We start from the raw sequence: 27,083 nt of genomic DNA, 5'->3' as shown, positions 1-27,083 counted from the left end.
CAGAGGGTAGCCAGCACTACCTTCCTGTGTAGGCCCTGGAACAGACAAAATGCTTCTTTGTTACCTGAAAGTGGATTTAGAAACATGTGGGGTGGGGTTGGGAGGAACAAGCGCATTACTGCAGAGTCAGATTATGCTTGTGAAAAAAAAAGAAAAAAATAAAAAGGTTACTGTTTAATATTGCTGCTCTTTTTCCAGCAGTAACACGTTTTAGATTCCGCCCTTGCTGTTGTAAATCTGATCTTTGTCACAAAGCTTTTTTTTAAAATACTTGTTTACCGACTTCACTTTTTAGAAAGAGACTTTGGGATTTTATGCTCTCTGAGGTTTAGGTATCTGTGGCAGCTGAGAGTGCCATTTCTGATGCATACTCAGCATTCCAGCTGAAATAGGCAAAAATGGTCCCTACAAACAGAGACATTATTAATTGCTCACTGCAATTAGGTAAGTAGCTGTGTGGGTGGATAACAGCAGGAGGGTTAATTCTGTCTTCAGAGGAGCCACAGGACTGATTGGAAACAGCTGCTGTACTGCAGGCTCTAGTCTGCACAATGTGATGCTGTGGTGAGCATGCCAGCTTTGGTGATGAGAAGAATGGTATGGAGGAACGTTAATAAACAATCCAGAGTAGAAAGGACATAGAAAAGTACCCTAGGCCTGGATCCCTGAGGGAAGAAAAGTCATAATAGGAGCAAAGAAAGGGAGAGTTCAGGCTGAAACTGCAGACTGGACAGGAGCGTGCAGCCACCTGCATGCTCTTGACCTCTCTGTGTGGACTCAAGGCTTACAGTTAAGTCAACATGGTATAGTGCATGTGTAGCTTAGATACTAAACCAGTAGAACTGTGTTAATGGCATGCTTAGCTGAGCTAGATGGCTCTTTTAGAAAGTGCAGGAATGATGTTTAGGATGGATGCTAGGTGTATGTGGCAGTGATTCACCAAAACTGCAGACTTCTGGTGGCATTTGTTGAAATAGGAGTGAAAATAGGAGTTTGGTTCATTGACACCAGTAACCCAAGAGTCAAGTTATCCACACCTCTGTAGGATACGCATAATTTTGGCATTTGTCATCTCTGGTACATACCATGATGATGTCACTGTTAGTCCTGTTGTGTGTAGAGACATGTCTTGTGTTTCTGCTTACATACCAATAGGTGTTACCAGCATTCATACATAAAACCTTTCAAAGTGCTCATGTCTGCACTTTGAACTGATGCTTACTTCTGTGTCTGACAATACCTGTTAAAGCCCCAAAAATACTTCAGCTTAAGCTGGAGCCTATCCATTTCATAGAGATGTTAATGCCTTTCCCACTGCTTTCTCCTAAAGAGAAATGTTTTTTTCCTGCAATTAATACAGTTAGCTGAGAAGGAGGAGGGGTAAACCAACTTTGAGCAACTCAGCACGAAAGACCATGGAATATACCCCAGAGATATATTTGAGATTACAAGGATTGCTTATCTACAAGGTAGATTGACCCACATGTTAATATAGCAGAGACCAGTGACGTAATTTAGGTGGCTGACAGTGAAAAATGGTTAGCAATGACAGTTGTGCAGCCAAGCACTGTCCCACTGTAATGTGTTGAGTGCCAGAACTGTAAAACTGCTGCAACAAAAGGCAAAAGAAGGGATCAAAAATTAAAGACATCTTCTGTTAGATTAGGGCATGTCATCCTCAGATGATAAGGGGAGAAAAAGGGTCATATGTTTTGAGAGAGCATTATGAGTTCATGAATGATATGAAGAAGATCGGAAGTTATCCTTGAGGCGCTGAATATGCAAGGAATACGAGAGAAGCATTACAAATGCGTAGCCAGTTCTTTTTTCAGCTTTTGTGATTCGCCATTCTCGGAGGCAGGATGCTGAACTCTCAGCCTGCGGTCTGGCCTGGTACAGCACTTCTTAAGTATGCACCTTGAACCAGGAAACTTGCTTTAAAGTGGAGAAAATATGATCCTATTTATTTTTCACTGATGTTTCTTCAATTAGCTCGGTTATTTTTGTATTATTAAGATTGCATTGAAAATACAAATATGTCAAGATTTTAGATCTCACAGGAACTATTTTTGATAATATAAAATAAAAATAAATAGTTCAACATTGTAACTCTTCACCTGAATTGTGCAGTGTCGTGTTACAAAAATAGTGAAGCCATGGAATATGAAAAAAGGCACTTCTACTTTCATTCTACTAAATTATGTGAGTAATGTGCCACATGCTAAGTAAAGGTACAAATAAAAATGCTGAGTGAGTGAGGAGCATGCTTGATGAAGAATTAACACAGGATGGTTTTAGCTCTGGTATCAACAAGCATTTGGTCTGCTGTAATGTGCAGGGGTGAAAAATAAGCTATGTGTTAAATGACTTAATACAGTGTTGATCCTTTTCTGTCAGGTCAGTTAGCAGGAGTAAAATATTTGCCCTACTTTAAACACGTAAGGAGGAACCATATTGTGTTCCTTTTAAGATTAATGTTCCTATATGGGCAGAAGAGAGAATAAGATTTATTCCCTGAACCTTATGTAGGTTTACACCTGTGCCAGTTACTGCTTGAAAGCTCTGAGCCATGTTTGCGGTCTTTTTTTTTTTCTGTGTTAGTGAAAGTGGTCGTAAGAAGGCTGAAGTCATTTTGAAGTGTTAATTGTGACACATACAAAGCCTGTAAATTATAAATATAGTCTTGTCATGACCCCTAATTTTCTTTTATATGTGCGCATGTCGGCATGCATTTTTATGTTATAAACATGAAAAAATTATTTTCTTCAGTGCTTTAGAAGTAACTTCCTGTGCTGTCCTGATTTCCTTAGAAGTTTAGTAATGTTTTTTGTGTTATTATTTGATGATTTAAAGCAAAGAAAATTGCACTCAGGGAGAGAGTGATAATCTCATGGGATGTGCACTTTTTATGGAACTGTGTTGTGGACTCATAAATATCTAGGCAACTCCTGTTTATTTAATCAGATTTCATGGGTGAAATACGGGGGCAAATTTGGCACTCGTAGCACAAGATAAGAAGTAAGCTTGCCTTGGACTTGGTAAAGACAGGCATATAATAGTGGAGATACTACGTAAATTAATCTCAAAATGTTAGCGCAATTACTATTTTTAAGTTTTGACTGAATTGTTCAACCTTGTTAATTAAAAGCATCTGCATTTTCAGTAATTGAAATGAAATTTTGAGTGTGTGTATATAATCAGTGAAGACTAATTGTCCAGTAGATGGCCTAAACCATTTAAATTTTAACTTTAATTCCTTTACAGAGAAATTGTAGGGGAAAGTTCATATAAAAGGAGTAGTCCTAACTAAATTCTGGTTAGAACTAAAGTCTGGTTAGAAAGTAGCTTTTCCATTTGAAGAAATTTTTGACATTTAAAAAAATTGGTAAGCACTTTTTCCTAGTGAACAAGGGATATGTTCTTTGGGTTTTGGGTTTTGTTGTTGTTTTTTTTTTTTTACTTCAGTTGGAAAAGAAAATAGGCATCCTCACTTGAAGAAGAACTAAAGTTCATCTGCCAAGTCCCTGCATCTGAATTTGTAATACAAAGAACAGAAATGAGGAGGGAGTAGACGTTATGAGGAGCTCTTTGTGGAAGGAGAAGTTATATGAAACAGATTTAATCTTGTACCAGGATTTGCCAGATATCTTTTCCCACGCATGAGTTTTGGAGACAGAATTGTGAACTGGGTTGAATTCCAGCCATTACATTTGTGAATGACTTAATTTGATTAGCTTCAGGTTTGTAATACTGGCTACTTGTATATTTGAATTACTTTGATGCTGTCTTTACAAATTACTGTCAGCCGTTAACTCATGTTCTGCTATCATTTTGTGATGCTACAGACACTTGATTCTGTGCAAATTTTACAGCTACTTGCTTCTATATTTGGAGAAGGCCACTAAATAAATGGCTGAAAAAGTATGAAGCCACTTGAACAAATTGCAGTGCCTGATACTGCAAAGACATGGTGGTGGGTTTAGTTCATGCACAACAAAAGAAAATATTTCTGCTGAATGGAATAACATATCCAGGTGTTACTGAAATACTAAAAAAACTATCTAAGTAAATTCCTATTCAGTAAACAGATTGAAGTGTGCCAGGTGTGCAGACTCGTCTGTGTTGCTGCAATTTATGACAAACATTTATCAATGTTTATTTTTATCTTTTCAGATGTTTGTGTAATGGAGGTTCCATTGTTTAAAATACAAGCCATACAGAGACTTGGAAAGAAAAATACATTCATGCAGTCCAATTTCCTTCCAGAAGTCCAGTTCACAAATTGTGTGTCTTTGTGTTGTCTGCTTCCTTTTAAAGGTAGTCGATAGCAGGCAGGATTTTGAGGCATCATGCAGACATCTTGCATACAGTTTTCTGGTGCTTACCACCAGATATGAACATAAAAATAACTATTATCAGTTGGAGGATAACAAAGTGGTGGAGGGCATTTTCAAGTTCTGAGACTTCCAACTCAGTGCTTTGGTCTTGCAGAAGAAAGCCCAAACGTGGTTTTCACTAGTACAATTTTTTCATTCGTTTTTTTTTCCAAAAAGAGGAAGAGGTTTTAAGAGGAATTCTTCAATAAAAGATGCATTTCAAGAATTTCACCATAGAGGCAAGAACTTGGACAGACGTATGGATTCTTTTTAGAAGGGGGTTTGTTAGGATAGAATGTAGAAATTGTGCTTGAGATTTTTCTTTATTTAACATGCTTTCATCAAGAGCTGGAGTTAACTGTTTATCTAAATATAAAAAAACAAGGACTAGTTCCTAATGTACTAAAACCCAGCTAAGCAGATGCTTTATTAGCTTTTTCTGTTACAGACTTGAACTGTGTTGTAGTACCTTTATGAAACTTTTCTTTGTACCATGCTCCTTTGTAAAGCTGATTCATCACAGAGCAGTATCAGGGCTGTATTCTGCAACAGCGAGTGTTTTCTATCCAATTTGTGAAAATTATATATATATAGTTTCTGTAATAAAATCCAGTGCAATGGGAAACTCAAGAGGCAGTAATGCAAAGTTGCAAGCAGTTTGTGATCCATTTGCAAAGCTTTCAGTAAAATTAGTCAGCTTTTCCCTGGTGTATTGACCAGGTAATAAGAAAGAGTAGGCAATGAAAAATGTGGAGCTTGAGAAGTCTGGAAATGCCAAAGTGCACTGGATGCTCCTTGTGAGTGAAATACTCAAAGATAACATTTACAAAGGTTTATGGCATGTAGCTAGAGGGAAAATGAGATAGTTTCCTGCAGGAACTGAAGTTACAGTAGCATAAGTAATTTTCCTAACTAGGGATTTGTATTAAGATTGAAGAAATTAATTCCGTTGGGAAAACTGCACATCCAGTTTTGAACTGGTTAGATGGTAAAGATTGCTAAGCAGAAGAACTGAGATCTCCCTAAAGTGTCAAGTCTGACCAAGAGGACAGTCACTTGCACTAAGAATTGACCTGCAGTAGTGAGACACTGACCTGGGTATGTAGCATGGACAAGCCTTGAGATTTACAGCCAGGAGTGTTGTTGGTAAACCATATACAACTTGAGTATAGTTTATAGCGTGTTATCTTTCTAAAAACATTTAAAAAAAACTATTACTGTTATTTTCTTGAAGTGAGGAGGTCATTGGAAATCTCAACTAATTATCTGCTTGTTCTTCACCTACCCCAAAGAATGTGTGAGTGGTGGGTGCAATTCCAGGTGCAGAGGACTCTGGGAGGAATGGTCATCAGAAGCCCTGTGGGGATGGGATGGCTGGTGGCCTGAGGTTGAAGAAGCAGCAAGGGGAGTATAGAGGTCTCAAAGATGCAGTTAACTTTGAAATGATGGAAGTAATTAGGAACGAAATGAATGTATTTTGTTAATCAAGCACATGCTTATCCAGGGAATTTTGCTGCTACAACTGGGAGCTCTAAAGTTGTTGAGATGCTTTTAAAGCTAATTTTAGAGCTGTAGGTTTGGAAGCTACATATTGGACATTCTAATAAAACACTTAAGGGTATAAGTTGAGAAAGACTGGTAAGATGTTTTCTTTTTGTAAGTATCAAACAATTGGACAAATATATCCTGGGGGGTTGGAGGGGTTGTTTCTGTGTTTTTTGTTGGATTTTTTTTTTTTTTCCTTGCTAAATCATCAGATTTTGGTTTATGTCAGAAACAGGGTGCTGGATATGGTGAATCAATGATTTGACCTGACAATACAAATTCTGTTTCTGTGAATTTATGGTGACAACAGATTTGTGACTTGTGCTGGAGACAAAAGATCCATGTATCACTTTAAGTACAGCTTTGCTGCTAATCCACAGTCTTTGGAAATCAGAAATAATTTTCTGGTTGAGAAGTTTTGAAAAGAGCTCAAGAACCATGGGATGCTTTTGTAAATTATTATTAAATTAGCATAATAAGTAGTATCTAATTTTTGAGTGGCTCTTGAGTGGTGATTTCTGTTTTGAAAGATCTGAATTGTTCTCAAGGCACAAGAGGCTGAAGTTGAATGAGCAAGTTAAAGTGATATAAAAAATGGTGGGTCTGTTGGAAAACAAGTAAATGTACGTGAGCTTACACCGTGTCTATGACACTGTTGTATCCAGCACTAGAATATGAGTCACTTTAATGATAAATGCAAGTGATTGATGAGGTTTATTCTTGGGATGAGTTTTCCACTCCTATCTTTCCTGAGGGAAGAATGGTATGCCTGTCATCTGGGCAGTGGTCCTTGCAAACTGGAAAGGAACAGAGGGAAGGATTTTGGCATCCTGAGATTTACAAGGGTTAAGTATCTGCACTGAACATCACTGTTCTTCTCCTTTCTTTTTCTCCAGTTGTGTTGGGCAGAAGGGGAGATAGAAAAACATTGGTCTGTTTCCTCTTTCTGTCAATTTGCCTTACTTAAATTATATTGAGAATAATTTTAAGGAGGGTAGGAATGCTAAATTCAGTTTACTGAAGTGGGACCAAATCCTGCTCAGTATGGACATGGAAGCCTCCCTTCCCGCATAATGGTGTATTAACACCAAACTTTTAATTTTTAATTTCTTTTTTTTTTACTTAAAGGCTGCGGTTGCAGACTATGTGTTCAGACTAAGTTGAAATGATCTTCATTTTGTCCTAAGCGTGGTCTCCTCACCACCCCATTTCTGTCTCCTGCATTACTGTTTGCTCTCTCACTGGGAGTGGAAGTGGCAACAGTTTCCTTCTGTGGAGACCAAAACCAAGGTTGAGCATTCATGCATGGTGCAAAGCCAGGTAAGAGACTATTGGTGCGGACATGTGGGCTGGCCTGCACTGTGACAGTTAAGGTTCTTAAGAATCCCAAAAGAGCAGGCTTTGCAAAATGTAGTTGTTCTATGCAATCTGCAGATTCAGATGTTTGTCTCCTATAGGTAAAGTCTCCTTTTTAGGGTTTTCTTCTCATGTCACCTAAAATTTTCTTTTCCATGAAGGTGTAAAACATCTGTTGTAAAAGAGCTAGAGCCATTAGGCTGTCCTACTAGAGCTGTCAGGCACACTTAGAAATACAAATTAGCAGTGTGCTCCATTTGCCAAGTGTGAATTGTCAGATTAATTTTTCAAAGGTCTCTCTTTCCCATTCTTACTTTTTTTTTTTACTACATTCTAAAACCGATCATATTCACTGCAATAGCATTAGATTACTTGTTTATCAAACACTTTTTTACTACAATTAAGGTGGAAGTTTTTTGTTCTTTTGTTTTAAGAAATGGTTTGAAATATTCACAGTGCCTGCAAATGTTAATTTCCAGTTAAAAAAAAAAAAATCTCAGTTGAAATTGTTCATAAATAATGCGAGCAGATTGAACACATCTTCTGCAGATTTTTCAATTTAAAACAAAGTATGTCTTGCAAACACTTGGGTCTTTGTTTTTCTAGAACTTGGATGGCTCCATCGTGGCTTGTACTGGCACATTGTTTAGTATTTCACAAGCATATGAAGTAACTCTAATGTCTAATACTACAATATGTGCTTCAGCAGCGTAGTCACAAGATGTCTGTTTTGGGTGTTATTAAAACTTTATAAGCTTTGTATTAGCACATAACAGTTACTTTAAGTATATAGTTTCAGGGCATGTTGGTGGGCACATCCAGCAATTCAGTGATACTGCTTTTCCAGTCATTTTGACTTTGCCTTAGGTAATTACTTAAAGGGCTGTCGACCGTAGTATTTCAGGTCTGTGCTCTAGAAATCGTACAGCTGAAATTGTCTATGGGATATTGAGCTGTCCTCTCACTGCTTCTAGGAGATGGTTGTTCTTTTGAGTTTTTCTACTCCATCATGTCAATATGTTCACAGGAGTGGACTTTGGTAACATTAATTTTATCTCTTGGACCATAAAAATGCACCTTTCATGGAGCATGGCTGGGAAGGGTGATACGAAAGTAGTGTATGGCTGAGAAGGAGAGTGGTTGAGAGTAGCTACACATTTATGTAATGATTGCTTTGATTAAGTATTATTTATTAGTGAAAATAGTGCTGATCTGTGCTCCTGGTAAAATGTAAACTTGACAATGCATTTGAGTTTTTATGTGCAGCCCATGTCTGTAACACAAACTTTGTATCTTTAACTTCTTTCTTAAAAAGTTCTTTTAAACATATTCCTGAAGTTAAAATCCAGGGAAGGTTTTATTGTTCTGTGTTTTAAAATGTGGTTTTCATTATGAATTTACATTACCAACCTTTTTATGTCCTTGACAGCATTATAGACAGAAAATACAATATATAGGCATTTGTTGGTTTTGCCCTTTCTGCAGTTTCAGCTGAGGTTCTGACTGTGTTTTCTGTCCTGTCCTCTACTTCTCCCATCTGTTTTTACAAAGCAGCTTGGACTTTTCAAGTTCAACGTAGTGTCTGTGTCATTTGAAAACAAAAAAAAAAAAAGAAAAAAAAAGTGAGGAGATTTTCAGAGGCAAGGCAGTGTTCTGAATATCAGCTATTTTTGTGTATACTGTCTGTCATTGAAAGGAGTAGCAGCAATACACAGAAAACATCTGTGTTGTGGGCTATTTGCAGTAAACCATGCAAAAGGCAAACAAAAGAGAAGAGAGGATGTCAGAGCCCAATATTCTCTGATCAGTTTCCTTTAGGAAACTGGAAACACTGTGGTGGAGGGTGTCGTATTTAACATCAGATTTACTTACTAGAAGATGATGCTGCATGGGATTTCTCATTTAGCAAAGTGGTACAAAACATACCAAGAACACAACACAAATGTTAAGTTACCCATAGCAGAATATAGCAATTGCAATGCATAGTTCAGTCATGATACCAGTGCGATTCCCACAGTAATTTATATATAACATGGTCACTGTCACAGTGATGGGTGTCCTCAGTCTTGGTAGAAAGGATATCCGTGGGTTGAAGCTAGTTCAGGCCCACTGCTTTCTGAATTTATTTTGCTAGTTTTCTGGGTTTTATATGCTGTGTTGTGCTGAGTCACATCTACATTTTCCTCTTGTTGGCCTGACATCCACACTTTTCTAAGGAACGGGGGGAGAAGCCTTTACACCACCAGGTGATCCACTCAAGCTGTTGATAGCTGCTTACCTAAACCAGAGGCCACCCTCAGGTCCCCTTGGTGTTGAGATCAAGACAGCTTCTTTGCAACAGATGTGATAATAAATCTCTGCATTATTCCTTGGGTTTCACAGGCACATCACCCTGGCCCATCTCCTCTGACTTGTCTTCCATGGTGTAGGGGTTTACTGGTCTGTCACAGAGAACATGCACAGAACAAATAAATTTGTCTTTTGGTGTTTGGCTGCTTTGTGTTGATGTATGGGTTGGTATCTCTTTATCATGATCTTGATGCATTTATAGCTTCCTTGAAGTCAGAGGTTACATTTGTGACCATCTATGTATTCTGAAAATGATGTGCAGCAGTACCGCACCTGAGAAGGCAGGAAATAAGGAAAAAGATAAGATTAGTTCTTTAATTTCACAGAGAAGTATACTCTTACATCCTTTTTATGATTATTGTGTTGAAAATAGTAAACATATGTAGTGAGTACAACTGGTTTTAGCAATATGGTTTAATTAGTCTGGTTCCAGGCTGATGGAAAGAAAAAGGTGGAAAACAGTGATGAGGGTCACAGTTTACAATGGTAGGGAATAAATGCTGAATACAAGAGTAATTTACAGCTTTGCAGTGCTTTAACCTTAATTTACCAAGTGTTCAGGAACTTCCTTCATTGCCCTCTGCATTTTTCTTTTGTTCATGGCCTCAGAACACTTCCAGATATATGTACTACGGACATATGTACTGCTTCATTGGCATTCAGTTCACATTACTATCCCATCCAATTTTGTATTCTTCTCCCTACAAAATTCTTGAGAAACCTGACTGCTAGCAAACATTGCAACATTTTTTAAACATTTTTATTTGTGCCTGCACAGAATATTTCAGTCAGCACCAAAATGATTGTTTGAATCACTGTGCAAAATATACATTATTTAATCGTGTATACAGTATTGTATGAGAAGTTTGTAGAAGCAGGTATATTGGAGAAGAGACTGCATTCATAAAGGAGGCTGGAAGAGAGGTCAGGAGGTTGCTTTTCCTAAGTTGTGCTTAGAATTTTTTTTATATTACTGTGTCTTTCAAAAATTAGCTGTACAGTGGTTTGCATTTTAAAGATAGCATGCAATGCACAATTTGGGGGGGTTATTAATAATAATCGTTATTGTATATTTAGTATATTAAAAACTGGCAGGATAGTATTTGGTATAAAATGTGTATATATGTTTCAGTAAACAGCCTCCTGTTCTTGCAGAAAGTATCACAGAAATTGTAGTTTCTAAGTTAAGATAGGTGATGGGAGTTTTATTAGTACTATGCATCTGATAGCTTTTATGAAAGAATTCTTATTTCCTTGGAGGATGGTAGAGAAGTAAGTTGGTTGCTTTGTCTGATCCCTTTTCCATCATTGCTCTCAGTTGTGTTGACCTTACCTGTCCTATTGGACAATTTGGGTTCATCAACATTACTTAGTGGTGGAATTCAATAGTAGCTGTATTGGATCTGTATGAAGTTTAAGTTCAGTACAGGCTTTGTCAATTAACTGTTTTCTCTGAAGTAATTCTCTGTGGGAGATGTTGCTTAAAAGTTCTGACCAATATGTTATACAAACAAATCTTTGCAGTGTCTATGCTAATTTTTATGAAGTACAGAAATTATGATCTGTTTCACAATCTTGTATCATTAAGAGGCAGCCCATTCTGAGCTATAAATGTCTGAGTGTTAGTGATACTAAGTCTGCCTTGTCTATCACTGTTTGCTGAAGGGAGGAAAAAAGCAATATGCCATATAGCTACACATTCTTCTTTCCTTCAGTTGTCATATCCCATAGTGATTCAGTTCTGCCGGGTTACAGTCATAACTGACCTACTGCCTTCCAGTTGAGATTTTTAAATGGAATCTGTCCAACTTTAGAAGCTCACTTTAAATGTGAGCTTTTTTGCCTGGAATGACTTTTTTGTTGACTGTAGCTCTTTGTTCAAATGTTGACTTGCTTGTGTTACAGACATCCAGAGATCCTATTCTACTTCCCACCCTACTGTGTGCAATACAGAAACACTGGGAAGCATGGTCTGTGGGAACACTCGCACCTTAAGGGAAGATGAAGCAATATTTTATAACACCTTTTTTAAAGGAATTGGAATTGCTTGACTCCTCTGCAAAGAATACAAAGCTATAGTAGCTGTGCCCACCTTATTATGTATTGCAGTAGTAGCTAGAGGCACCTGTTCCAGGTTCATAGGATTCCCATGTACAAAGACTGAACACCAAACACAATGTAAACAATCAAATGCTCTGGTCTATTTATTGAGTTATTTGTGCAAAGCAAATATATGTATATTAATTGGTACCAAGTCTCCAGATGACATGGAGGAAAAGCAAAGCAAAGCGGTGATATCCAGGCTCCAAAAACAAGGTTTCACCAATGCATTGGCCAGATATACTGGGAGTCATTGAGAACCTGGAGATAGATGCTGTTACTTTCAAAGACACATTCCTTTGCTGTCCTTATCCCCATCTCTGCTTAAGGAATCTTAAATCACACAAGAGCAGCTTCTTGATGTTAGCCTTTGAGAATAGAAGATTCAAATACGATAGTTATTTATTTTATTATTATTACTTATAATAGTTATTTATTTTAATGGTGAAACCTGCTTTAGATGACCCTGCTTGAGCAGGGGATTTGGACTAGATCATCTCTCGTGCCAACCACAGGCTGCTTGGCCTGCCCTTCCCTCCTGGATGGCCCTCTTGTAACAGAGGAGGACATCCCTCACATCAAGGTCTGGCATGGCATGTGTCCCCACCACTCAACACCTGCTGTGTTGCAGCCAACAGCAGAGCTAAAGGTTCTTCTTGGTGGCAAACACAGAGGCCAACCCAGTCTTGCCCTTGACTGTGGTAGGAGGCATTTGGCCAACCTCAGTCCTTGTACCTCATTGTCAATGCAGAGTTTCACCTGCCTCATCCAGTAACAAGTTGCTGCTATGGCAAAGCACACACAGATTTTTAGCAGTGTAACTACTACAGGGTACAGCAGCATGTTGAAGATGCTGGTGGCAGTGGGGGACCAGCCAAAGAAAATTTTCCACCAGTGGGGTTCTCCCACCCTCTTAATTTGTTCCATTACCTGCTTTATAACACTACCATTGTATTAGAATCTTTCTAGCTTCTGCCTTAGCATTTTCTAGCAGCTGCTGTAAGTTTACGTGCTCTAACATCTGTTTTACCAGTGACAACTCCATACAATACAAGATGTAGTTTCTTATTAGCAACTGGCTACTAAATGCAGGTGGTTTATACACAAAATCACAGTTTCTAATAATAGCTACGTTGCAAGCACACATATTCAAGTTGTTAGTTTTCAATTGCCCCCAAGTGATGTTTTGCAAATCATTCCTTTTTTCTCTGTCTCATTCCACTTGGGGTCTTCAAGGTCAGCTCCTGCAGCTGAGGCATTGGGTTCTTCAAGTTGTCTATCCAGCTCATGGTATGGCATGACAAACTTTGCAGGCCGCCATCACAGACCTGTGGGTAGGAGAACACAAACATACCCCCTCCCCCAGGTTATCAGTTCCACTGGCCCTTCCCATTTCTGTGGGCCTAAAGCATCATGATACCATGTTCGCCTTTAAGCCATGAGGATTTACATACATGGCAAATGAGGACTGAGTTGTTGACTTGCAATCAGGGCAAGACCTGACAAATTGCTTTGCTTGAGAAGACAGGTTAAACTGCCTCCTTAAAGCAGAGGCATTCTGATGAAAAAAAAAAAAGAATGTGAAGCAGCTGCAGAAGTGAACTGCAGTGTTAACAGCCAAGGAGTCAGCTGTGTCATTACCCACAGTTAAAGGGACAGGCAGGTTGGAATGCAATCTAATATGACCAATAAAACCAGAATAGTTAATGCATCAGCCAACACAGAAGCCCTCCGAGCCTCTGCTCTGACATCCTGACGTGCCCCAACCAATTTGTCAATGTCTGTAAATTTTCCTCTGGCTGGGGCTAACACAGCCCTGCAATCCCCACCTGGACCCTCATATGCTAGCTGAAATAAAAGTGCATGAGTAGTCCAGTGACCATCAATCTGCCTCTGCATAACACTGTCCAATTGGTCTATAAAAGACACATAGGTTCCTGAGACCCCTGTCGAACACCCGTGAACAAGTAGTCTCCCCCCCAATCCAGGCACTCACCTCCAGGCCCAAACAGCCACACGGGTGGCCCGCTGGAACAGCAGAGGGTTTAGATCTGGGCTATGAAGCCAAACAGAAACCACATCAACCACAGTGACTGTCTTCAGTCACTATAAATTCCGTTCTGTAAACAGTCAGTCCTCAGGCTGTTTCCCAGCCCGACCTTGCACCCATGCACACAAACACTCCCTGGTCTGCTTCAGACTTGGGTGCACTATCAGCAATACTTTTTAAATTATCCACGTAACGGGAATGGGATGGCTTGCAGTTTTTTATATCTTTTCTACTCTCCCCTGGCCCTGAACCGCTTTGTCCAAGCCCAGCCCCAGTAAAATCCCCGAATTGGCATAGCTTTTCAATCACCTGTTCAGTGGGGTTTCCTTGTTCTTATAGTAGTATGGGTGTGAGGTACGCCTTCCATGCTGATAGACATCTCTCTAAAAGTGTGGTCTGTGTTCCGGTAATTAAGGGCTGTTGCATAAAAAGCTCAGGAGAGCCCACTAAGACGGCTAGTTTCATGCCCTCAGGCTTGCTGCAGAGTGGTCCACTCTTTAGCTGCAGGTGGCCAGGCATCATCATTAGTGTATAGATCTGACATTCCAGCTACTGCAATGCAGTGATACATTGGTCCCCTATGTGACGTAAGATGGATTGTACACACAGATCAGAGGTGAGTCCCATGAGTATTTTCGCATCTGCTCCTTCTAGTAATACAGTATCAGCTCCTTCCTCCATGGGGTGAACCAGCCAGTTCTGGGGCTTCTCTTCTGGTATCTGCTAGCATTTATCTAATAAATTACTCATCTCCTCAGGACTATAGTCTGTCAATTCATCTGTTCTTACTTGGCCATTTGCCCTGGTAATCATCTTACATTTAAACATAGGAGCTGCACAGGCTCCTTCCTTTTTCACGTCTGCCTTGTCTTCAGTATTTGATTCTGACTCACTGGTACCCCAGATATCTCCATTCCATGTCTCTGGCTCGCAGTCAGGATCAGACACAAGGGCATGGACCCGTGGCCTCACTGCCTTTGTATCTTTTTTATTGCTCCTTTTTTTAGCAACATGAACAGCATATTTTTCTGCTAGGGCGGCACATTTTTCCCCAAGTCGCTCACCCTACTCTGCAGCAGCTACAAATGCCTGCCTCTGCAACAGCACTTCTATTTTAACCCTTTCTAGCTTGGAATGTAAATCTGCTACTTGTTGCTCCCATTCTGTGTTCTTATCTACCATGACTTTGTAGGCAAGCAGCAAGCAGCCTGTCATATGTCTGGCATGACTCGATCTCTCCTTCGAGCAGGTATGGGGGGTTTCTACAAACTCACCCCAATACTTTAACACTCCCGTGGGGTCCTTAGCTCCCCAAGGTTCAGGTCCTACATTAGTGCAGGTGTCTGTGGTATCACACAGCGTGCTCCACGGTTCCCGTGTCCACCCCAGTTGCTCCACGGGAGGAGCCACGGCCCGAGGCTCTTCCTACAAAATAGAGCAATAGTATATTACACAACAACCTTAGAACAACCCTGACAGTGCACACAGAGACCAAGCCCTGCTTTCGCGTGCACAGAACAGCGCCTCTTGGTGCAGCTATGCTGCCTCCTGACCAAACCCTGTTTTCAGTCTACAGTGTTTGTTCTACGAGAATCCCATCCTCATTGCCAGTTACGTTCCAGGTTTGTAGGATTCCTGTGTGCAAAGACTGGACACCAAACACAATGTAAACAATCAAATGCTCTGGTCTGTTTATATAGTGCAAAGCAAATATATATATTAATGCAAAGCAGGTTACATACATACCAACCCCTGATTGCATGGGGTACTGCCAAGCATGAGAAGGAGATGGAACGTGTTGCCCGGTCGGAGGGGTGGTAGGCAGTGGGTCATCAGGGTGTCTCCTGAATCAAGATGCGCATCTGGCCTTCTCACCCTTCTGTCCCTGCACAGGTCTTTATATCTCCCCTTGGGTTGGAGTGTAAAATTACAAGTTGCAACATCAGCACATGTGTGGCCAGCATATGAACAGATGTTTACTGGTATAAGACTCCCTTTTGCTAACAGCTGTGTTAACTCCCCTATTTTCAAGGTTATGTTCCCACAACCCGTGCCAAACAGTACTGTTCTATTTTTGTGTTTCACCACGGACCATTATCTGTTGTCACTAACACAGCATTGCTTGTGTATGCCATATTGCTGAGCGGACTGGATGCATACATGAAACCAAAGAATACACCAGGCAGCCCTCCTCTGTGTGTTACAGCTTCCTGTACTTCGTGTTTTCTAGTCTTCCCTTTCAGTAAGCTGTTTGGGGTTTTTTACTGTTTTACTAATACTTGGAAACTGGACCGGTCGATGTAATGAAAGGAAGGGATAATTCTGGACCATAAAAGATGCAACAAACTTTCTGTGTAATTAATAAAGACATCTTTTGGTTACTTGCATAAAAGAGACCCTGTATTGAACAGGGTGGCTGGTGTAATTCACTCATTGGATACCCTTGTTCAGCAGGAGCTGCCAGGCCAGGCAGCAGTGTTACTAAAAAACTAGACACAATTAGTGCTGTTTATTACTCAGTTTGGGGTGTGCTAGGGGATGTGAAGAAGAGCTGACCACAGTGTGGGAACAGGACAAAGAAATCCATAGGAAGTCTGCCTCGTTAGTTCCAATGTTCAGAGAACAAGTTGTTTTTCACCAAAATTTTTAAATTAGCAGTGTCCTCTTGTATTACAGCACCATGTGTATGGACATTATTGCTCTGGTATTTAATTAAAACCACAGCTTTTTATTTCGTTTAATTATAGTGTACAATCACTTAATTATAGTGTACTTATATGACTGTGTAGCATGGTCTTACTCAATTTAGAGAATTGTAGCAATTTTTTCATGTGTTATTTGAAAGCTGTGGTGAGGAATGCAAGATGTGATTAACAAACTGGTGAGCTTCATTGTAACACTTCCCCTCTGTTAAGGAAATAAGGTAAAACAGTGGCTTATAAAGTCACTAGCTTTCCTGAAAATTGAAAGTCAGTTACAAACATATTGGTACAATTAGGCTGATTCTTGTTTCTCCACACTGTAAAACCACTGCCTAGTTTCCTGTGGCAGGAAGAAAGGCTTTCTGGTGAAGACCAAGAAAACTTCAAGATGGTCAGGGTATTGCTGGGTTTACTAAGATAGTCCAGCATGCATGCCTGAAAGAAGTTAGGTAGCATATGCCTGTAGCAGGAGCTAATTGCTGTTTTTTTCACGTGAAAAATGAGTCTGCCTCGAGAATCTTAAACCTATCACGACATAAAATTGTGTGCAGGTATATTTATACTGAAATTAATAGCTGCACCCGTGTAAGACATTTTCATAGCTGACGTAATACAAATACTTTAGACTGAGCTCAAAAATTAGGATGTCCAGAGCTTTTATCATAACTAGCTACTAGCACCTAAAATTCACATCTAAAAATCTTCATAAAATTGTATTTTCTGTCTTGAAGCCAGAGATGGCTTATTCTATAGCAATACAGTATGTGAAGGAGGCGTTGTCAAATGATATTGTCTCTCTGCCGTCATATAGCTACTTTCGTGTCACTGTGTGAAAACACCTCTGGTTTTGCCGGCTTCTAGTGTTGTAAAGGTAAAATGATATTAAAATAGGACTCAGTAGCAGATTGGCTGGAAATGGAACAAGAAAAATAACTTAAAAGTAACCTGCCCAATAAAATGTCAGAGTGAAGGACTGAAACTGGCTGAAGGAGTAGAAACAGGGTGTATGTTTCAGTCTGAATCTTGGCAGCAGAGCGGTGTTTGCTGTGTTACTTGGTCCGGTGTGAAAGGTCACATCTGTTTTCTCATGAGGCATAACTTGCAGTTGTTTTTTTACTACTACAAAGAAAGTTATCAGTTGCTAATTTTCCTCCTGGATTCTTTGGCTGTAGTTGTCAATATTGTGTGCTGAATTCTAGCTGATGCCTTCAGTGTAATGATGAATGGGATATTTAAGGACAGGAAGAGAGTGTGAATAAATTACAAGTATAGGATTAAGAATCATTCTTGATTTCTAGGTTAGTGTAGCTGATGTAATTTAGATGATGTTAGTTATCCTAGTCTGCTATATATTCCCACATGCTATCAGTTAAATATGGAATGTATCTTTCATCAAAAGGATCTACTGCAGAAAGAAAAACAGTTCAGGTTCTTCATGTGTGGCTTCAGTAGATTAGAATCACTGAAACTCACTGACATAGAACCAAGGAGAAAAACAGCTGCAGAGCAGTAGCTCAAAGTGGAGTAAACTTTAATTGCAAAATAAAATCAAGTTCTTACACAGAACTTGAGTTATTCCCTTCACCAAACTGATAACCCCTATATGTCTGAAGGTATCAAATTGTGATGCACCTTTTATAATACAAATTTAGTGTAAGATTTTATAACACAAAACTTAAACCACCTCCTATTAAACTAATGCATATTTCCAGCTGAATTACACTTCATTGTGTTTATCCTTATAATATGTTCTCTGATGAAGGGACGTGTGTGCTGTCTGGAGAATTCTTTGCAAAAAGTAGCACAGGAGAACTTCTTTTAGACTTTTATTGTAATAAGTTCCTTTTAACTACTACAGAATTCCAGATATTTTAGCTGGTGCATAATCCTCTTATCTTTAAATGACTTGTGAATTAGTTAATTTATTTCATTCCTTTTGTCTTCTAGCTTCATTTAGCATCCCTGGCTTCATTAAAGGGAGACATAGTGGAGCTTAATAAACGTCTACAACAAACAGAAGGGGAGCGTGACCTATTGGAAAAGAAATTGGCAAAAGCACAGGTGAGCAGTAGTTCAGTTCTGAAGGTGGTCCTTGGTTTTGTGTTGTCTTGCTCTTCAGAGAGGAATGTGATACGTGGGGAGAGGATATAATATTTGAGCAATGTCACAAGTGAAAAGAATTTGAAGACTGCAAGAAGCAGTCTTGTTTTGAAGCCAATATAAACAGCAACTGCTTTGAACTATATTAGAATATAAAAATTGCAGCATGATCTGACTGGATTGGGAAGGCAGGCCCTTCCAGTTCGGGGTCAGATACAAACAGAGCACAAATTAATACTGATAAAAAGTTATTGCCAATTGGCAGTGCTTTCATGGTATGTGAGGAATTGTTTGAAATCTCAGTCTGGCTTCTAGTAACCCAGTTTTGTATGTATCTGTTGTAGAAAATACAGTCAGTGGGAAGCCAAGGGATTAAGTCAGAATAAGGTCTGAACTCTAGTGCTTTCACAGCTCATTAAAAAAAATGAATCTTTTCCTATCAAGATAAATGTAAAGAGGTAGTGAAACCTTTGGGTTTTGATACTGTCATTCTGGGAAATACCTTTTGTTAGTACTTCAGATTTCAAAGCTAATTCAAAATGCATACTTACTTATACTTGCATAGGCACAAAGCGTTTTGTCCTGTGAAAGTATAGCATCTTATTTGTTGCCCAGAAAGGTTGTGAAATCCCCAGCTTTTGAAGTACTCAGACCACCTGGACCTGGTCTTGGTCAACCTGCTCTAAGTGACGGTCCTTGAGTTCCGTATGGGGTTGGCTGGATGACCTATCAACCTCAGCCATTCTGTGATCTTGTGAATTTAGGATCTTAATTTTCAGTGCAATTTGATAGGAGCCTGTGTCTGCGTGTTACTTAAGCTCAAGCCAAATACAGAAATGTTTAGGCAGCCTTGATTTTAAGTCTCTTACCTCAGTCATCCAACCATATTTTGGCCCTTGTCCGCATTCCTTGATGTTTTTCCAGCTACCTTTAAAGTTTTGGGGCTTGTAAGTGATACTCTTATTGCAGACCAACAATGCAACATCAAGAAATACAAAACGCTTTCATGTTTTCATTCTTCTTGATGTGTGAGTCAGAGCCATGCTGGGAGTTAACGTTATTTATTGTAATCCTGAGAGCCTTTTCTAATTTCTGCTGCAGCTCTTTGACACACAATTTGATACGAGCTTGCATTTGATAGTCATTAAAGAGCCAGATGCATCTATTGTATCCAAACACTCCACATCATTCTTCATGACCACACTGACTTTGTTGTTACATATTACTCTGCAGGGTCTTGTGCTAACCACAGGTTTTTTGTTCATGTTTTAGGTTTACTTCTAGATCTTTATTTAAAAATACTGATATTGTCTCTTAGCCAGTGAAGAGTGCCTCATAGGTTCTCCCATACAGTAAGGAATCCCCACTGATGGTGGCCAGGATTAAGGATCAGTCCTTAATACCAACTAACATGTGCTCTGTTAGCACAAAATTGTTTGGTGCTTTCTTTGATGGGTTACAAATTATGCATATTCTCAGTTTGTAATGCTGAAGATTTTTATGTGATCTTGGGCTGTGTGCTTGTGAACACAAGTGTAGTGACAGCTGCTACCCAAACTGTGAATAACACAAAACCAGAAAATAAGTCAGATTAAAAAATTACTTTTTTTATGAACGATTTATATAAAGTTTCTGAGATTCAGCTATTTTCAATCTTTAATTTTTCTTTTCTTTTTTTTTTTTTTAAAGCCCCCAGGTAGATAGAGTTTTTGGGGGTGGGTGTATTCAATCAAATTGAGTCTTTCCTAAAGAATAAGCCAAGAAACAAGGACGGCTCACATGTTGAGTATGTTGGCTATCTTCCAAAGTAAATGCTTCACTTAGCATAATTTTTTGAACTTTTCCTCCCACTCCACAGAGATTCATCCAAATTCATAAATTCATATCATGTATAATATCAAACATTTTTTTCCTCTACAACCTCTGTCTAGTGCATTTCTTCCTCACTAATGTGAATCAGAGGTTCAGAAGGCATAAATTAAATACAAGGTAGTAGAGGTTCTGCATAACCATATTCAGATGCTAGTGGATCAGTATTAAATCTCTATTCTGCATCTGGACTATACTAACAAAGGCAGTGCATGTTTCATTTTAACAGGCGTGGTAAATGCTCTCTGGAACAAATAGCTCTTAAAACACATTTTGGTAATACTTTTCCCATCATTTCATGAGGCTTGTGAGATGCTTTGGAAGAAAGCATTAGTGATTTGAAAGGTGGAGGTGATTTGAGGAAATGCAATTGAAGTAATTTAGATGACAAATGGTGAAGTCAGATGGTTGGATACACTGTGCTTAAAATTTCATAAAATAACATAATTGATCACTGGTTGTTGTAGCATGTTCATTTCCGAACTGCAGTCTGTGTGGAGACCTGCTATAGCATTTGGCCACACCCTTCTATTATGTCAATAAGACAGCAGATCTCTTTGCATGTTTGTATTGGTGTACAATTTGGCAATGAAGTGATCTCTTGAATTAAATTTGCTGTGCTGGTCAACCACAACAAATATCTTCTTCCAAAAATCTTTCTGTGGTTATGAGAAGAAATGCAGTGCTTTCTGCTAGCTCTGGCTGGCATGGTATCCTCACTTTGATATGATAAATAGTGGATGTCTGAAGGGAGATCATGAGAAATACATACAGAGTGCTGTTCTCCTTCATACTCCCCCACCTTTCTGCCAACATCTGTGAACAGGAGGCTACATCACTTTTAATAGTCCTCTGTGGCCCTATCCTCCATGGAGTTACCTATTCTTTCTAATCCATCTACATTCTTGGAATTTCCAACATCCTGTGACACTGAGTTCTACAATTTTACAATAGAACGTGGGATTTAATAAAATGCTGATGTTTCAAGAAATATAGCAAGGAAAGACAATTCACTTACCTATATCGTTCCTACCATTTCATTTCTTTTCACAAGGTAGTCCTGCTTTCTCAACCTTTGTGCTTAGTCTCTGTAATTCTGGAATTTTATAATAGGTCTAGACAAAGGGTAGGGTAACAAAGGGTAGGGTAACAAAGACTGTGCTACATCATTCTGGATTCTTTATGACAAAGAAACAAGTCCCATTACTGCTGTAATATTTCTTTACATCCTCTTGTAAAAAAATATTTTGAAGTAACTTGAAGTAGAAATACATGGTGTTCAGATGAACATTGAAATTACTTGTCCTGTTGTGTGATGTCCTTATCTCAAATGGATCAGCTCTGTCTAGTTGTAGTCTTCTTCCACATCAAGTATACATAGAGTATCACCAAACAATTAATTCTGACCATGTACATTTGCATGATTGAGGATTTGCCACAATGGACTTGTGTTTATAGTTAAAATTAGATGAGTGGATTTCCACTTTAAAGTCTGACATTCCTTTTTAAATTACTGTATCAGTTGCTTGAAGATTTTCTGCTTCTGTGAGCCTGTTAGGTTTATTAGGGTGGCTCATTCAGATGATGACTTGTGTTCTTGGTGAACAATACTATAGCCAGTGTTTGCAGGGCCTGAGGCACTGGGGGATGGGTCTCTAAGTGAGCTCTTTTTTGTCTTCTGACTAACCACTGTGAATTTAACATAAAGGTTTGCACCTGGTAGTGTTTTTTTCCCTAGCAGTTTGTGTACATTACTAGGCAGTAGAATCATGTGTTGAGATAATATCCTTTGGTTAAAATATTTTTTCTTAACATCCTTCTCCCTCATATTCTTCTTGCTCTTGTGGTTGTTTCCCAGTATTGGAATGTCAGACAAAGGTGTTCCCAAGTATTGTTAATTTATACCGTAATTGAATTAACCTTTTTTAGTCTGTACAAAAAATGAGTCACTTACTCGTCACTTACTTACACTTAGAACTGTGCTGGCAACATTTCTCCTGACCTCAACAATTGCTCATCTTTCACAACCTCTCAGTGGCTTATCCCTCTGTTTGCTTTCTCAGAGAACTAGAGCTCTTCATGGTTTTGATAAGAACTTAAGTATGAGGCTGGAAGAGGGATGAGGGAAAAGGTACAAGGTATTTATCTTTAAAAGTCTGTGTGACTGTCATGCAAATAAATTGAAAGAGTTGAATATATACAATTTGGAAAGAAATAGGAACTAGGGCACATCATTGTTCCAAGAGAGAAATGGCTGGAGAAAACAGAAAGCAAGTCTGGTAGTACGGCTGAGGTCCATTAGCAGGAGTCCATATATCGTCAGTCAAGATAGATAAATAAATCCCGCTTTTCAGTGAACAGCTTAGAAAGACAAATAATATTGTAATAGGGATTTTATTTATTCTCTGGAAAGAGTTATTATACACTCCATCTGAAATATCCTTTTGGTTTAAAGGAAAAAAAAGTAATGCACATTATTGATTGATCTGAATAATGCTTTGGTAGCATTTGTGGGTATCAATGTGTGTCAGAGGAAATTTAGGTTTAGAAGGACAGAAGCAGCAACTCTTTTTTGCACTTGAAATCTGTTTTAAAGCATTTTTTCAACATTTTCTCTACACTGTTTCTGTACTCTGAAAGCCATGGTGGTACTTCAACCAGATACAATGTTAAGATACGAAAATGTGAGAAATAAGCTGTCAAATGATTCTACAATAAAGAGTCATTATACTATACCGTTGCAAACATGAAGTCTTAAAAGCCAGATGAACATTTATCAGTCCTCTCCTACCCAGGACAAGTGTAAAGATACGGTCTGTTTGTCTTGGTGTAGGTAAAAGTGCTTTTGACTACAGCTGGATTAAGAAACAGTTTTGCTGCAGTCTGTGGGATGGAGCTCTTATGTCTGGGCTACTTTTCAATATGCATATTCCTGGAACTTAAAAATTCTGAAAAAAATTATTTCAAATTTAAATAAAACATAAAGCTTAACATAAATTTTAGATTTCAAGCAGCCTTTTATGTAGATGATGTCCTTAAGCTATAAATGTGAGTGGCCAAAAAATAGGAGGGCAAATCGAAAATAGCTGCTAGCTTGGGTGTAATTTTTGTATTTATGATACAAAGGGTTGAGGGAGTTATCTCTGTATAGGGTGTATACTTGATTTTCAAAAGTTTTGGTGTAGCAATGTTGGATGACTTTGTACATTATTATAAATTACAGCCTTTACTTTAGAAATGTCACTCGGATCTTATATTGCAGGTCTTCAATTAATGAGTATAGTTTTTATACTGTCAGTTGGAGCGTGATTTTCTTTTTCATTGAAAGCATAATGCATACCATTCTGCTGTTGCAAGGAGGCTTGATTGTTTCCTGCAGGTGGTCACAAGCAAAAAGTTAGAAGTCTTGAAGTCTTGCTCTTTCCAGCCACTATCAAGCATAACTTCAATCAGCATGCACTGTTATATTGTAACTGAAGTAGGCTGTAATTGTGTGTTGTGATTGGAGTGTTTGCTGATGCGAAGAGCAAACCAGAGGGACTGGATTTAAAATTCTATGGGAAATTAAAACAAGGATTTTGTCTTACACATAGAAACCAAGCAGCCATGTAGCCCTTTAATTGTTCAAGTAATAAGCATTTTATTAGAATGGATTAAATTAATTTAAAATATGCTATCATATCTTTACAGGCTAATAAAACCAAATACACTACAGAATAAATCATAACCTCAAAGTGTGGTTTGTTTTCTTTATAATAATGTGGTTTCTGCCTTAGGACTTGTCCTAATTCAGACCACATAGGGAAGATCCTTGAAGATTCATGATGCATCATGAATCTCACAGATCAAAAGGTGAGAGAGATATTTGTAGCTATTTTCAGTTGCAAATGGTGGGTTTAGTTCAAGCAGGAAGGGCAACTTCTGCCCTTTAGAGGGGGAGGAGGCGACAAAAAGAGTACAGTGTATACTCTTTCAGTCCATCTGTAATCTTGTAATGACCTATGTGTACCTCTTGATTTTATATCCATCCTTTTTTCTTTCAAAGGCAGTGTTGGTTTGATGAGTAAGGAAACCATTAATGGTGTGTACTTTTACCTTGTATTGACCTCTATGCAATTACTCATAAAACCTTTTCTGTTCCCTGCTTTTCTGCTTTAGTGTGAACAATCCCATCTAATGAGAGAGCACGAAGACTTGCAGGAGCAAACGACACTACGCTACGAGGAAAGGATCACAGAGTTGCACAGTATCATTGCTGAATTAAATAAGAAAATTGATCGACTACAGGGAGCAACGATAAGGTACAGCAACTTCCTGGAAACTGTAGGCCAATGCAAGAATGGTGCAAAACATGGTGTGAATTCTACTCCAAATACAATTTGGTGATGACTTTTAGGTAGTTAGGCTTGTTATGACTGGTACTGAGTATCTGCGCATAATTATGGTATGTGTTCTCCAGAGTATCACTTTGAGAGTACATACTGTCTGGCAAAATCATACTTGTCAAAGCCTAATGATCACTGCAAAGAACTGCTCTGTGCTGTATAAATATTTTTTATCATAGCATACATGCCAGGGTACCAGATACATGATAGCAGTGGTGGATAAAGGAATATGTAGCCACCCGGCTTGCACCTCTACTTTAACTTTATTTTGTGGCATGCTATAGATCACCTGGTTTTAACATGTAATGAAAAATACGGCTCAAATGGTTTTCAGTAGGTTTTGCATCTACTTGTACTGTTATTTCTGACAAAACAAAATGGTACAAATCATGCTGTTGCTTGTCTTTGGAGCAGCAAAACTTGGGGTATTACACTATGTCATTACTTGTTACTGTGTTAAAATAAATTTCACGTTTGACTGCAGGAAAACACTTGTCCTCACTTGCTTTTACGCGTTGCTCTCACATAGAGAAAGTTGGACTAGAATGAAGAAGGAGCTTTAAGCAGTAAAACTACTAGACTCCATGGATTTTCTAGATAAATCAAGTCAGATGTGACTCTTGTGTAGGTAATATGGATGTGGTGCTCTAACCAAGTGGCAAATTTTCAGTTTTCCATGCTTATTAGCTGCAAGGATTTTTATAACTGCTTCATTTGCTCTTCCCTGTAAACATTTCTACTAGCACAAGGCAGTGTTGTTATAACTACTTGCTTAGCCTTCCGTGAAAATATTTATATAAAAAAAAAAAAGGTTTGTCACGTATATATACCACTATAAAAGCAGGAATAGAATCACATTATGTTAATTAAGAAGATAAATACTGCCACCTCTGAGATGATCGTAACTAGTGATGGTCATGGTGAGATTTTTCAGGGAGGTATTTTCTAAACCAGTAGTACTTCTCTGAAAAAAATCCCTGTAACTCCCTTATATGTTCATGCTTAATACCTCCACAGACAAACTTGTCTTTTGTCTTGTTCTGAATCACCTTTCTTTTGCATGATACTGGTTGGCCATCCTGCCCTCCTCTCTGGTAAAGCTCCGCCAATTGAAAAGTCTAGTTGAAAGGCAAAATCACAGAAGCTGCATGGATTTTCTTATTTATTTTTTTTTCCTGAAAGACAAAATAACGCCATGACATTTAAGAAAAATACTACATAGAATCTATGAAACCGGTTTGTTTCAAGATCCTGTGGCAAGCTAAATGCCAAGTGGTTCAATTACAAAATATTGGAATTGGGTGCATACTATGAATAGTTTAATGATGTCTTAAACATAACAGCAGTGGCATGCACAGGAATGTGAGGCATAAGAACTGAGCTTGGTAGGAGTGAGAAGTGCAGTTTGGCTGCCCCTCTGGGGGCTGCAGGCTTTTGAAGGCATCAGAACAATACTGCTGGAGCAGTTCCCACACCACTGGCATGCCCCACCTCTTTGGTCCTGTCATATGAGAACTCATTTTGCTCAGAGAAGCTCTGTTTTTATTTGTTCTGGTTTTATTAGTAAGAACAAGATATTTGTTAGGTTAGTGGATTTTCTTATTTCCTTTAATAGTTTGCAGGCCAATAATGTGGTGTCTGGGGAACAGAGAAGTAATATTTTTGCTGAAAAATGGCAATCAGAGGTAGAATCGGAGGGATTCCACAGGGTTTGTAAAGACAACTGAAAGAAGAAGAACTGATATTTTTTGCTTGTGTCTGTCTGTAAATCCACTCTGGAGTCTACTTGCATCACCTCTGAGAAGCTGCTTCATCCCAAGGGAGCAAGGGTGATGTAACTGCTGTCCCTCCTGGAACAGGTGTGACTCACAATGCCTCCACCCTTGGCTGTGGTGGAGCCATACGGACTGTGAGCCCAAGAGCTGGAACAAAACAGTCCTGGCTATGGCCTCAGAGTTTATACTTTTCCTCTGAACCAGAACACAGGAGGGATTTTAGTCCTGATTTAATTTTTGGCTACATGCAAGTAATGCTGTATGGAGGTTTTACTTGTGTTGTCAAAAAGTTTAGGCTGCCTTTCTGGAAACAATTTTCTTGAGTTTACATTAATTGTGTAGCAGATAAATGTTTCCCTAGCGCTGACAGAGAGATTGTTGTGTACTGCTTTTAGGCTGTAAAAAAAACCCTAACATGTAGCTTGATGTGCTGCTGCTTTGTGACATTCTTCATGGTTCCTTCCAAAACCCAAAAA

General features: G+C 38.8%; 1 protein-coding gene across 6 annotated transcripts in view; it reads left to right on the top strand.

The window, feature by feature from the left end:
• LOC133282507 (colorectal mutant cancer protein-like) overlaps nucleotides 1-25,996 on the top strand; it is a 99,346-nt gene extending 73,350 nt beyond the window's left edge. For 4 of the 6 annotated variants that reach the window (XR_009747651.1, XR_009747650.1, XR_009747649.1 and 1 more), the window contains exons 2-3: nucleotides 18,426-18,539; nucleotides 24,606-25,996. Coding sequence is in view for 3 of the 6 variants with exons in the window: in XM_061478506.1 (XP_061334490.1) it covers nucleotides 18,426-18,539; nucleotides 24,606-24,833 (342 nt within the window). In the remaining 3 variants the exon portion in view is untranslated. Of the gene's footprint in view, nucleotides 1-7,049; nucleotides 7,242-18,425; nucleotides 18,540-24,605 lie in introns of all 6 variants that reach the window. The other 2 variants (XM_061478508.1, XM_061478507.1) reach the window with 1 other exon arrangement.
• The last annotated feature ends 1,087 nt before the right edge of the window (nucleotides 25,997-27,083 follow it).

This window comes from Pezoporus flaviventris, unplaced genomic scaffold (assembly GCF_033815535.1).
Source record: "Pezoporus flaviventris isolate CSIRO_AGI_PZ_B2104156 unplaced genomic scaffold, CSIRO_AGI_Pfla_v1 ptg000126l, whole genome shotgun sequence".
Taxonomy (NCBI): domain Eukaryota; kingdom Metazoa; phylum Chordata; class Aves; order Psittaciformes; family Psittacidae; genus Pezoporus; species Pezoporus flaviventris.
This window is presented reverse-complemented; position numbering and strand designations above follow the sequence as displayed.